Source organism: Cinclus cinclus, chromosome 6 (genome assembly GCF_963662255.1).
Source record: "Cinclus cinclus chromosome 6, bCinCin1.1, whole genome shotgun sequence".
NCBI classification, from domain to species: Eukaryota; Metazoa; Chordata; class Aves; order Passeriformes; family Cinclidae; genus Cinclus; species Cinclus cinclus.
The window spans coordinates 41,384,711-41,397,597 of NC_085051.1; the positions used below are offsets into that span (position 1 = coordinate 41,384,711).

Sequence of the window (12,887 nt, forward strand, 5' to 3'; positions counted from 1 at the left end):
TCTTGAAGTTCACGTGCTTTATGAATTCACTCTCTCTTCTGTCTCACTGTCATCTCCATCAATATTGTCATCACTTATAGAAAACAAGAATTTTAGGCTTGGGCTTTGGCTCTCCTTTTCCTTCCTCCTGGAACACCAGTGTTACCTTTGTGCTCTATCAAAACAAATCACTGTAGGTTATTTTGCCCTTCAGAGAAGTACACCATCTGGAGAAGTCACTTCATGTACCCTGTACTTCTGAGATAAAAGCCTCTGGTTCCTAAAGGATAATCGAGATCTTTCCCTGGGAGGAGACACTTCCTCTTGGTCACTTGCACTTGTAATCTCACTTTCCACTTACTCTCCTGCTCTCTGTCACTCTCTCTGCTCCTCTTCCATTTGGATTTAACATTTGGTGTTGACTGCTGGGGTTCTCCTCCCAGTAGTGTGGCTTCTTTTGTTCTCCTAGGGAAGAGCAGATTCTTGAAACAATGGGCTTCACTCCACATTCTATCTACTTCACCTGGAAGGTGAGTTTGCTGCTGGGCTCCTTGCTTGGTCTCTGTTTGGGTCTGGAGTTCCTGGGCATTCCCAATCAGTGGGCCCGCTACCTCCGCTGGGATGCCAGCACTAGGAGCGAACTCAGCTTCCAGTTCAAGACCAATGTCTCTGCTGGGCTGCTTCTCTATTTTGATGATGGTGGTGTCTGTGACTTCCTCTGTCTGTCCCTGGTTGATGGGCGCATCCAGCTGCAGTTCAGTGTGGACTGTGCAGAGACCACAGTAATCACAGACAAGCAGGTGAATGACAGCAACTGGCACTTCCTGATGGTCAGCCGCAACCACCTGCGGACGGTGCTAGTGCTGGATGGTGAAGCCAAGCCAGGCGAGGTGCGTCCACAACGCCAGTATATGAATATCGTCAGTGATCTTTTTATTGGTGGAGTCCCACTGGACATTCGTCCTGCTGCCTTGACTCTTGATGGTGTTCTGAGTGAGCCTCCATTTCAAGGATTTATCCTGGATCTGAAATACGGCAATTCTGAACCGCAGCTCCTGGGCAGTCAAGGGGTCCGATTGGAAATGGAAGGACTTTGCTCAGAAAACCCCTGTGAAAATGGTGGCACTTGCTTCCTTCTGGATGGTGAGCCACACTGTGACTGCTCAGCCACTGGATATGCTGGCAAGCTGTGTTCTGAAGGTAAGAGAATACTTCCCTGCTTCTCAATGACCTTTGCACAATCCAGAGAGTTAATTTATTGTTTAGCAGAGCTATGACAGAGTTCTTATTCCTGTCAGAGGAATTCAAGTTCCACCATTCTTTTTCCAAATGGAAGTAATGAAATGGGAGTAGAATAGAGAGTGTGAGCAACTGCAGCAAGTGTCTTGCTGAAAGGATGCTGCACTTGTAGCATGGGCAAATTTTCATCATCATCATCATTCATTGCATCAGCAACTTATTAATAAGGGTAGAGAACATAAATTGGTAAATAAAACTAAGAAGTACCTTAAGTTAGTGTTGGTAAAAGCAATATATATATGTATATATATATGGCTCCTGTTTGCTGACACTTCACTCCATTTTTGGAGACTACTGAAAAAAGCCCGCCATTGCTTTTACCAACACTAACTTAGGGTACTTCTTAGTTTTACTTATATATATATATATATATATATATATATATATCACTGACATAACTGATTGACAGGACACTGTATAATTATTTGATGTTAACTGTTGCTAGACTGTGAAACCCCATGCTTCCTTTCAATTGCTTGGATACTAATCACTGAATGGCACCTTGATTGTTTTAGCATTCTTGATTAAATTGCTTAAATTGCTTTTTAAATTGATCTTATTTAGTGTTCCAAAAGGAAGAGGGATTTGAATGTTTCTGCATTGATTTGTACTCTTTTTGAATTTGACTTCAAAAGTTTTAAGTTGCGCAAACCACATGATGAAGTGTATTTCAGATTTTTCCTTTGGTCTTTAGCAATGTGATAGTATTTAACTCTGTATGTGCAGGAGACTTAAGTAAGTCAGCTGAAAATCCCTGTGTGAATTTGAGAATCTCATCACAACATTATTTTATGACATTTGGCTTTAAACACCGTAGTTTGATCTTAAACCAAAGATGAAACCTGGACAAGAAGTGTCCAGTCTCAAGGAAAAAAACCCTACCTGAATTTTTTTTCAAAATGGAAATATTTGCAGTAATAGATTTTCACGACTACTATGTGTTCACTTCTTTTGGCAATGATTAACCAGAGTTTAGTCTGTACAATGTGAGAAGTGGTGAAAACAATCCTTATACTCTTGATATCTAAGTAAAAATCCCTACAGCTCTACGTTTACAGTCTGCATTTAGATGGGGAAGAAAAATGTTTTTATAGGAGGGGAAGGTTTGGAAAATAAACAAAGCATCCATATGTGCATTCATTTTAAGGTGATTTTAATAATAACAGAAAATTTGGCTTTATATACAAATAATACAGTAACAGTACATGAGCATTAGACAGGAGATGTGAGTCTGTGAAGTGTTGGACACCAGAATTCTTCCTGGCTATGTGCTCTGACCTGATTAATCCAAACCCTGAATGAGCCAGAACTATTTTCTGTGCTTGAGCCATGAGTTATGTGGGGCTGGACAAACTTTTGGTTGTGACCAGGCAGTTCAGGTGCTGGGCCACTAGCCTCACACATTTATGGAACAAACACACCTCAGGTTTAAATGCCAGGTATGGTTATAGAAGATTGCAAGAGCCACACAGGCATGTGGACCCTGAAACATAAAGATATGAGGCTCTGTCTACTGCTGGGCTAATGGGTCCAGACTCCTCGGGGAGCTGCTCAAGACATCAACAGCATATGGTTTTCAGTGAACCTTTTGAGAAAGTACTGTAAGTGAGCAGGAATTCATGTACCTGTGGGACAATTGTGAGAACTCTAACCAGTGCTCAGGGGGTGGACTTTCTGCATTCCCTGGGTGGGTGGAACAATCTGAAATACATCTTCTAATGAATCCAGGGATATTTTTGTTGTAGACACCATGGATAAAGCAGTGCTATTGTTACTGTTTGAAGCCGTGAGTCACCATTGCTGTTTGTTTCCTATAGTGATTCATCAGTTTCCAGCCCAACCTGGTGTTAAGGGTGAACAAAGAAGTTCATCACAATGTGCCTTCTTAAGCAAACAATTTTAACTCACTGTTAGCTGGGGTCTTTTCACTCTCAGAGAAGATGCTGTGCAGAGGACTTCTCCAATGGATCAAATCTGGAGATTTCCACAGTCATTACCTTTTTAGGTTCTTCTTGTTTTCTATTATATTACTAAATTGTGTCTATTTGTTTTTTTTGTTAGAATTTTACAATCAGCCTTGTTTTCTGCCTCTTTATGCTGTAAAAGTGATGATTTCTGTGTGTTAAATGCTGTCATCATAAAAATGTTAGTGTCTGTGCAGATGAATGGGAAAACAAAAAAAAGGCTGTTTAGTAAGTGGAAACAAGCAGACAAAGAAAAGTGGCAAGAAAAAAAACAGGAACCAAATTATGTATAGCTACCTTTTTGTCTGACTTTGAAAAGCGTAAGATGTTGTCTTTCAATTCTGCAACTGTGGCAGAACCTTCACTGATAAACAGTAGGATGTGGCAGGAATGGCAGAACTGGCTAAAGGCTCTTCCTGCCTGTGGCTTGATTGGCCATTAAACAACTTGTATTTTCTTTGTTTGCTTTTTTTTTCCCCAAGAGATTGAGATGTTTGTTGTCAGAACAGTTCCCTTTTGTTTTGTATCTTTATCATGCCTTTGGATATATGCAGAAGTAACATGGTTATTTTATTCTCTGTATCACTTTTGAAAAAGATTGGTCTCTTGACTGGATATCAACAACTCTCTTTTTGAGAGGGGAACCTTCACTCCATTACAGTATTTACTAGTCTGTAGTCTCTGTGCATATTTTAATTTCATCACCAGAGGTGGCTCTTTTACTGGGAACTGATGGGATCCAATCAATAACAAGTTCTGTTTGAACAGCTAAATGTAATATGTGCTTTTTAAATAATGAGTTCTCTTGACAGTGTCCAGGCCATTACTTGGCTATTGACTGATACCCATGTCTGCAGATGGTAAAACCATAGCAAACTCATTTATTTTGTGGCCAGAAATAGGAGAAGTAAATAGAGAGTGGAACCTGCTGATGCTGTACTGTAATGAAATGAAGCTCCATTTACAGTATTATAGGCTACTGTAACTCCAAGTTATGGTGAATGCCAACAGAAAACAACCATTCCATACTGAGATGAAACTGTGAATCCTGTCCAGGATGTGCCCCCAACGAGCAAAACAAAACAAAACAAAAAATTGGCACTTCATGTGCACCCAGAGTTAGTAGGGTTGTGTACATCATGGCAGTCACGTGCCCAGATGGTGGCTGAGCAAGTACAGTTTCTGTATCTGAGTTTATACAGTGGGAGTGAAAATTTGTGCACTTTGGAAAGTTTGGCTGTTTTGAATAAAATGTGGTACTACTTTTATTGCAGTTGGAGTAAACTGGTTCACTGAATCTGACAGCTCTGTAGGGTGCAAAGGATGGCTAATTTGAGTTGCTATTAGTTTGTATGTGTATGGGCAATCGTGGCATTAGACATGAAAGCTGAACTCAGAGACATCTTCCCCTCTAATGAACCTCATCAGCCTCTGTGGAATCAGACTGCTACCAAAAAAATGAGGTTCCTGTAGAATTTGATCATCACAGATACATTCATATTTCTGGGAAAAAAAACCAAAACACCTCAAGAAAACCTTCCCCATGCAAATTTCGTAAGCTGAGCTGCTGTAGAAGCCAGATGACATTGTTCCTATCTGCTCATTGAGGACCATGCTGTCAGTCTGCAAGAAATTTTCTCTTTTGCTGACACTGCTGTGTAGAGAGAGAGCTCACAAGTGTGGACAGTGTGAATGCAGCACTGTTTGTACAAGTGTATTTTGGCCTAAACCCTCACCCTTCTTCCAAGACTCCTGGACTTTCTGAGGAAAGGTGAACAGAAGATGTGCTAAGAAGTGCATTAACTCTGCTTGTAGTTGCAGAACCAAGACGTTGATCACCAACTTCACAAAGCACCATGCTGAAGCCTTTGTGTTGCCTGCAGGGGCTGTTTCTAAACGAAGGCTGAATATGGGCTTGATTGCACCTCTTCCCTTGATTACACAGCAAGATTTCCTGGGGATGCTGCCTGCTGAATGACAGAGGAGCCCACTGCTCTGTAATTATCACACTTCTAACTGCATCGGGAACAGATTTTTCTATAGCCCCTCAGCTTCATTTAAAGTGACAAGTTAATGCGGGATTTATCCTCTTCTGTCCCTACGGAGCAGCCCAGCCTCGGCTGTATGTGAAGGCACTGCCCAGCCTCACTTGCAGTCACTGTGTCTCCCTGCCAGCCACCCCAATCTTTGTAACACTAAGGGATAGTTTGGCACTTTGCCATGAGCCTGATGCTTGCACTTAATTTGCATATACATTTACATACATTTTGTAATCAGAAACAAATGAACATGACCATAATATTTGCTTCTACTTGCATATTCCTTGATAGATGAATATAAATTGGTTGTTGAATTCACCAGCAATAAACAGTTGCAGACCCTCCATTTGATCTTGTACTCTGCTGTTCTTGAGGACAGCAGGCAGTTCTTGCACATGCCTTGGATGGGCCCAGATCTTCACCAGTGCAAAACTCTAGAGCTAATCATCTCCAAGGATGATCCCATCTCCAAGGGGCAAATCTGCTGGTTTATGTCACAACACTGGCCATTGGGCAGAAAGCTGGTAAGAACTCTGCCCATGACTTCATTTTGCAGCAATTCCGTTTTCCCCATCTCTTTTACTTGCTCATTCTTCCTCGTTTAAGTTCATTTGGTTGTATTTAATTTTTTTTCCAGTCTGGTTGCAATTTTTTTTGGTGCATTGCCAGATGAGCACCAGAGAAAGATGATGTGTTCATATATTATTGTTTATAAAGTGCTTTGAAACTTCAAAGTGGAGTTTAAGCACCATTTGTTGTTCTTAAGGATAAGTATTAAAACTGAGCAGGAGCCACAGGATTTGAATTTAGACCCTACATACCCTTTCACAGAAGATGCCAAGGACCCCAAAGCAACTCCAGAGTTGGCTGGATTTGTTTTGTAGCTGCAGGGAGATTGCAAGGCCTTGTGTGGTGAGTGCCATTGATTCAAATAGTCTGACTGCAATACATGCTGACACATATATTCTTGTAGTTTCCCTCTCTTGCATTATAGATGACCACGGGGTTACAATCCTTTTCTGCTGGATTGCAGGTCAGCTGCAGACCTTGGGCAAAAGAGATGTTAAACCCCTCAGTTAGGCAAAGCTTGGACATCTCCTCTGATAAAATGAAGCAGGTGGTGATTGGGTGCAAAGGAGATTGCTATTTGGTGTAAGGTGGAACTGGTGAAGAGTGACAATAATTTGTGGGCCAGGAGAAGATGGAACTCAGGGGGAAAAAAGCCTCAGAATGCAAATGTTCTTTTATAAAATGTTACAGAAGAGGAAACCATAGCACATCAAGACTGTTTACAGTACCTCCCCCATTATTGGTTTTACCTGCCTGATAGAATAAAAGATTTCTTGGTTCTTGCAAAGAGAACGGGCTGACCAAGTTACTGGAGGACTAAATCTAGGTGGAGTTTGGATACCAGCATTCTCTGTGAGCCCATAGACCATCCTGCTGCCTCGTTCTCTAAACCAAAGTGTGCACAGCCTGGATCTAAACTGCAATTTCTGGGAATTACTAAATAAAGATTGACATTCAAGTAACTAGTAATAATTAGTAAGAAAATTAACAAAGTTAGAAATTTCTCTTTCCAGCTTATGGATCCCCAAATTGATTTCTGAAGAAGGGTTTATTTTCCTTTGGTTTTGCCATAAAAAAATAAAATGGTGGGGGGGGGAAGGCATAAGAGTTGATTTATTATTACTGTACAGACTTCTGCTGAGCTAGGCAGCTTGTCATGGAGGTCAATCAGCAGTAAATATAGCCCCAAGCAAGACAGCACATGCCGTAGCTGTTGCTTTCGTCCTTATTCTGGTACGGAGGCGTGCAGGGCATTTGCCACAAGGTAATTTTTGTTATGTTTTGGTGAAAAATGGAGGGCAGCAATCCTCCCAGATACCTTGAGGATGCTGGAAATCGTGCCACAAAACTCCAGGGAGAGAATCGAAGGAGGAGCACATCTGTCCAGTGAACTCTCACTACTCAAAGAAGATGAGCCTCTGCAAGTCAACGTCAGCACTGAGTGCTCCCTGGTGCAGGAGAAGGTGGTAATCCATGTAATGGTAGAATGGCCACCTGTCCTTGGCTAACTTCTAATTTCACTTTTACCTCTCTGTTTCTTTCCTGACCAACTTTGAACTTGATGGGCAGAAAAGCTTTTTTTCTGTCCCTATAGAAGGCAAGGCAACTGCCATGTTATTGCTGTCCAGAGACAGCAAGGTGACTTCTGGTGTATGTGTGTGTCTCTCCCAGAATCCTTCATTGCAGACAGGTTCACTGCCATTGTAAACCCACCCCGCAGGGCAAAGCAGTTGCCCTTCTTCCATCTGTAAACAAGTCCAGGAGCTGACAACTGGGTGCAAAACAGCCCAAGGGCTGAGAGAAGTAGATGTGGAGGGGTAGAAAGGACTGTGGATGTCACACTATACTTGAAGCAGAACTCATTTGTATTTGAATGCGTTTGCTCTGAAATGGGGCTGAGACCTGAGTACATTGGATTCACATTCTGTGCTACCTTTGCCAGTTACGCTGTGTCAGCTCTCCAGGCCCTGCCTGCATGTACACTTGTTCAGCTCATTATTCTGAGAAGAGACCAAGGTAAAATGTATAAAGGAAGTGGAGCAGGGTAGCAGAACTTGAGTGGCCTGGTCATAAGTGTGTTGGCACCTAAGAGGCTGATTTCCATTTCTGCCACAGTCTTTCTGTGTCCCTGGAGTGATTTGCTGGCAGACTAAAGGACTCAAGACTGAATCAATTGACCTTTCTTTGCAGAGGATATGTACCTGGTTACCCCCTGTGTCTCAGTTACTGTATCTGAAATATATAGCCAGTGGGGCTTCCTATACTCCAGGTATTAAGGATCCCATATGCTTCTGTATGACAGTGATAGAGACATGTAAATATCTTAGCATGACAAGTAAATGATGATAATGCATGAACACCCAGTAGAATTACCTGGTTTGATTGTCAGTTTTTTAGCTAGGACATGCATTTAGAAATTAAGGTGGTTTTCCTTGTTAAATATCCATCTTTAAAGAGTGCTTCTCATCTTTCTTTTTAACAGAAATCTCCCAGTTTCCTGCTACTCTGTGCAGTGTCATGCTATAAGTAGGCAGACCCTTCCCAGGCCAGGCTGCAGTTGTGCTGATAAAGACAGAGCCTGAGCAGCAGTGTAGCCTCTTCCCTGTTGGTGACATGGAGCAGATGCTGCACTGCAGGGTGCTGATAGAAACAATAGGAGAAAGAGAACTTTTGATCGTTATTACTTTTATTTATTTTTTTCGTATCTGACCCATGTTCTCCACTGACCTCCACCAAATGTCCTCTGCTGTGAAACCTCAGATGCTGATCAGATGCTTTTCCTTGTACAGTGGCCCACCTCTGCCTACCTGTCTTCACTGGCACTCTTCCTGCTGTGGCTGCTGGTTTCAGCCTGCCCCTTTCACCCTCCATACTCAAGACTTGTCTGAACCTTGTGCTGTCAGGGGAAGCAAAGAGAGCATAAAAGGCTACCCAAGCAGAATGGCACTTTCTCTATTCCTCTATGCATTAAAAGGCAGGATAGCAAAGCCCATTGGATTGTTTCTGAGTGTTTAATTAGCATGAATCTGGCAAGTGTTTTGTGGCTCTAAGGCACTGAAAGGGTGTGTAAAAATCTTGCCTTTCCTGTTAACTCTCATCAAAGCTCTAACTGCTTATTAAATAAAGCAGGTGCATTTGTCTGCACTTTGCGATGTAGGGCAAGGAGGAAAGGTATACTTGACTCTCAGGATTTTGCTTTGAGGTGTGCTCTTCCTCCTCTTACTCATGGAATTTGACCAGTTAATTAACTTGAGTGAATATAATGGACTGGGGTTGGCTCTGAGTATTTGGTACAAGACCTTTATCAGAAAAGAAAGAGGGAATTCCTTGGTAGAAGAAGGAATTTAGCTGTAGGTTAAACCAGCCTTCAATCTCTAATAGAGCTGACAGGCTCCATAGTTTGCTTGGCTGCTGAATTTATTCAGAAGTCTTTCTTGGCCTCTGTAGTCTCTTGGGTGGATTTTCATTTCTTTGTGGTTTGTTGCCTTAGTACTTGAGAAAAGTGACACAGTCTGAATTTTCCAAACCTCTGGTGTATCTTCACAGGCATGTGTTTGATTTTCTGGTTATTCCTGCTGCGTCCATCTTGCAAGTCTGGCTTTCATGGTTGCAGAGCCTCTCAGTACCTTTCTTCTCAAGGTAATATAGGAGAAATCCTTGGAACTAAAGGCACGTTTCTCCACTAAGGGTGGTCAGCAGCAAGAGTTGAGGAATGGCTAGCCACGAAGAGAGTGGCTAGTGGTGTGATCTGCAGATTTCATAGTTCACTTGTTTGCAACTGAATTCCTTAAGCTTCTTTCTGTATGTGGCTGAAATTCCTTATATTCCCCAAAGACTTTTTTTTTAATGGGGAAGAAGTGTGTGGAATAGTTCCTTAATAAATTTCTAGTTAAAAAATAAAGGAAAAAAGAAAAAGGTGAAGTTTGTGAAGAGGAAGTGGGATTAGATTTCTTGTCTTGGACTACCTAAAGAAAAAAAAACCTGCTAAAGTAGCCAGATTTTCTGTATTTTCACTTCTGTCATTTTCCTTTTTCTCTGTGGCTTCTTTGAGACCTGCTCTGGGACTTGGAGTGGTAGGAGGCAGGGGGCTATGCAGAGGAGCTGCCCTGCATGATGCCTGCCAGACCAATGGTGTAATGGGAGATCTGTGTAAGTCCTTGTAATTCACATAGCTTTGACTTTAAGGAAGATAACAGGAGATAAGTGAATATAAAAAATTATGGATGGATACATTGCCGTTGTGAAGCAGTAGCACTGCTAGATCCCTTAGGATAACCAGAGCTAGACGTAGGTTTGTATTAATGTCAAAGATGGGGCAAAACTCATACAGGCATATCTAGCTGAGAATTTGGCAGATTAGGTACTGGTAGCTGTGTGATCCCAGAGCTTGGAATGTGATGATATTGTTATGACTGTAAGTTTATTATTCTGTGGAAGACCTTTTCAGTTATCATCAGATGCTGCAGAAAATGGCAAAATCCTCTTTGTTTAGAGTTCCTCTAGTGGGCACCGTGTTGTTGGAGATCTGACTTTTATTTTTTCTTCACTGAAAAAGAAAAGTAGGGCTCCAGTGATCAATTTGCAATTTAGCTTGCTGGCTGCCTCCTCCTAAATTTTCTTTTCCTTCATTACTTAAGCTGAAATGTGCAATTGTGTCTCAACTGCAGCACTGAACGTATCTACAACAAATTCCAAAGCCTGCTGGTTTTGAACAGACATGAGGCCTATATACCTACACGCATTATCTCTACTTTTCATCTGACACAGAAATGTGTCTTTAAGGCAGTCTGGTGTTTGGCTGCCCTATCATGTGCCATGTTTGAATGACATATGAAGTTACATTTTGACCAGCTAAGACACATCAGAATCAGACAGACTGAAAATGTTTTCCTTGTGAAAAATGGTGGTTTCATTCAGATCAAAATATTTAGAAAAAACACCCCAACTGATTTGGAAGAAAATCTGCAGAAAAAAAAGCAATGTGTTTCTAATTTGTAGAATTTCTGAATCCTATTTTTTTTAATGTACTTTATATCTATTACCCAACAATGTAGCTTATTTTATAATATACTGATGTGATTACCCAAATATGGATCTACTACTGATGAACTGCAATATATCATAAAAATGTTGAATTGTTTTAAGGAAGGGGCATGTACTCCCACAGTGACCAAATTGAACTAATGAAAACCCATGGATTCAACCCCACCACGCTCCTGTGGAAGCTGTTAGGTTCAGAAGAGCAGGCAAAAGGAGACCTAAGCATAGGTTAAACTTAACCAGTGAGAACAGATTTCCAGCTTGAAGACAGCAAGTGGAGCCTGGAGTACAAATACAGCAATGACCAGATCTGTGCCCTTTGAAGCCTCCCAGGAGAGAAGAGTGGTGTGAAGCACTGTTACCCTCTCAGTTGGAAGTGACATCTCCATAGGTACTGCTTTCTGTCAAGAGCTCCACTAAAAGAAAGGGTCGAGGGATAATTATAAGTGGATAGGACTCGAGTGGGCTCTTTCCCATTTGACTTCTAGTATGTATCAATGAACAGTGCAGTCTCTCAACAGTGACAGTGAAGGCAGCAAGGCTGAGTATATTAACAAAGAACCACAGCTGCTGATATGAGAGGCTGAGATTGTCAGCAATTTTTTTTTTTTTTAGCTTTTTAGCATGTTGGATTGAACCTAAGTAGTTTACAATGTAGCTGGCCCTAATGACTGGACAGCAGGTATTCCCAAAGAAGAGCAAAACAAATACCTCTCTGTGCAAGAAATGCTCTTTGAAATGTAGCCAGCCAAAGCTGAAAATTGGGCTGGATAAGCAAGGCTCTGCCTATGAAAATTACTTGGGATCTGCACCAGTGTGGCATGACAGTCATTCTTGAGATCTGGGATGTTTTCCCTGTCATTGCTGCTGCCAGTGTGGTGACTCCCAGTTTGCCCGAGGCAAAAGATAGCTAAACCGAAGTACTAAGTAACAGATCCTCTATCCCGGGAGAACAGTTGGCTGTGATTTCAGAACTCATTTGTCAGTGGTGTTTAATTATAGCCTTGCTACCACTTACAGTGGAGGTCACCGCTATACTGTAGGTCTATTTAGTGCTCCCTCTGGTCTTAAAAAATCTATGAATCTATATCACGCTATTTTGGGGCATTTGTAACAGTCTCCACTAGTTTTCTTCCAGAGCTGAAATTGCTTAAGTTTCCTCCTGCTTAATTGACAAAATGTGGTTGTTGGAAAGCTGACTAAGACAATTTAAGCCCCTTTTCAGGTCTGGGAGTGAAACAAAATGTAGGTTACATCTGGTTTAGTTTCTATCCTTACAGTTGCCCAGCTGTTTTCTCCTTGTGTACAGCTCTGCTGCAACATGGACATGTAAATTATTTTAACTTGCAGATACTGTGTCATCAATGAGCTGTTCTGTAGTAAAAATATCAAAAGTAAGGATCATTGTATAAAATGTTTTCTTGCACATCTGGTCCTATAAATAGTATTCAACTTAAAATTAACTTCATACATCAAGTACTCTTTATTCAAGCAAAGCTTTCATTCATCTGATAAAAGATGTCCTTAACGAAGACCTAAACACAAATCTACTTAGATTTGTTGATCTTGTCAGTTAAAAAAGTTACTTTCAAGTCTCATTTTGAAAAGTGATTTAGGCAGCTTAAAGCCTTGTGACTGATCTGGAACTCAAAACAGTAGTTTTGATCATTTTACCTTCATATGGTATTTATTCCTGTCCTTTTTCACCTCTAAAGATTTGGCCCAATGAGTACATTGTTCTATGGGATTCTTTCCTTGCCTGTTTGCCTTTAATAATTTTAATGATCTGATTGATGATCTGATACTGAACTGAAACCATGACCAATCAAATGTTCTTCTTTTAAAACTGAGTGAAGAAGGAAAAATAATTGCAAAAATCCTGCTTAAATGTGATGTTAGAGTTGTGAATTTCAGAATTAAATGGTAGTACCTGCTGCAATCTAAATGCCACATGGCATCCATTCAAATGTGCTTCAGGCATCCTGCACTTGAATTG

At 41.2% G+C, this 12,887-nt stretch overlaps 1 protein-coding gene across 4 annotated transcripts in view; it reads left to right on the forward strand.

The window, feature by feature from the left end:
• The first annotated feature begins 470 nt into the window (after positions 1–470).
• NRXN3 (neurexin 3) overlaps positions 471–12,887 on the forward strand; it is a 900,390-nt gene continuing 887,973 nt past the window's right edge. For all 4 annotated transcript variants that reach the window (XM_062495263.1, XM_062495267.1, XM_062495265.1 and 1 more), the window contains exon 1: positions 471–1,179. In XM_062495263.1, coding sequence (XP_062351247.1) covers positions 471–1,179 — 709 coding nt within the window. The remainder of the gene's footprint in view (positions 1,180–12,887) is intronic.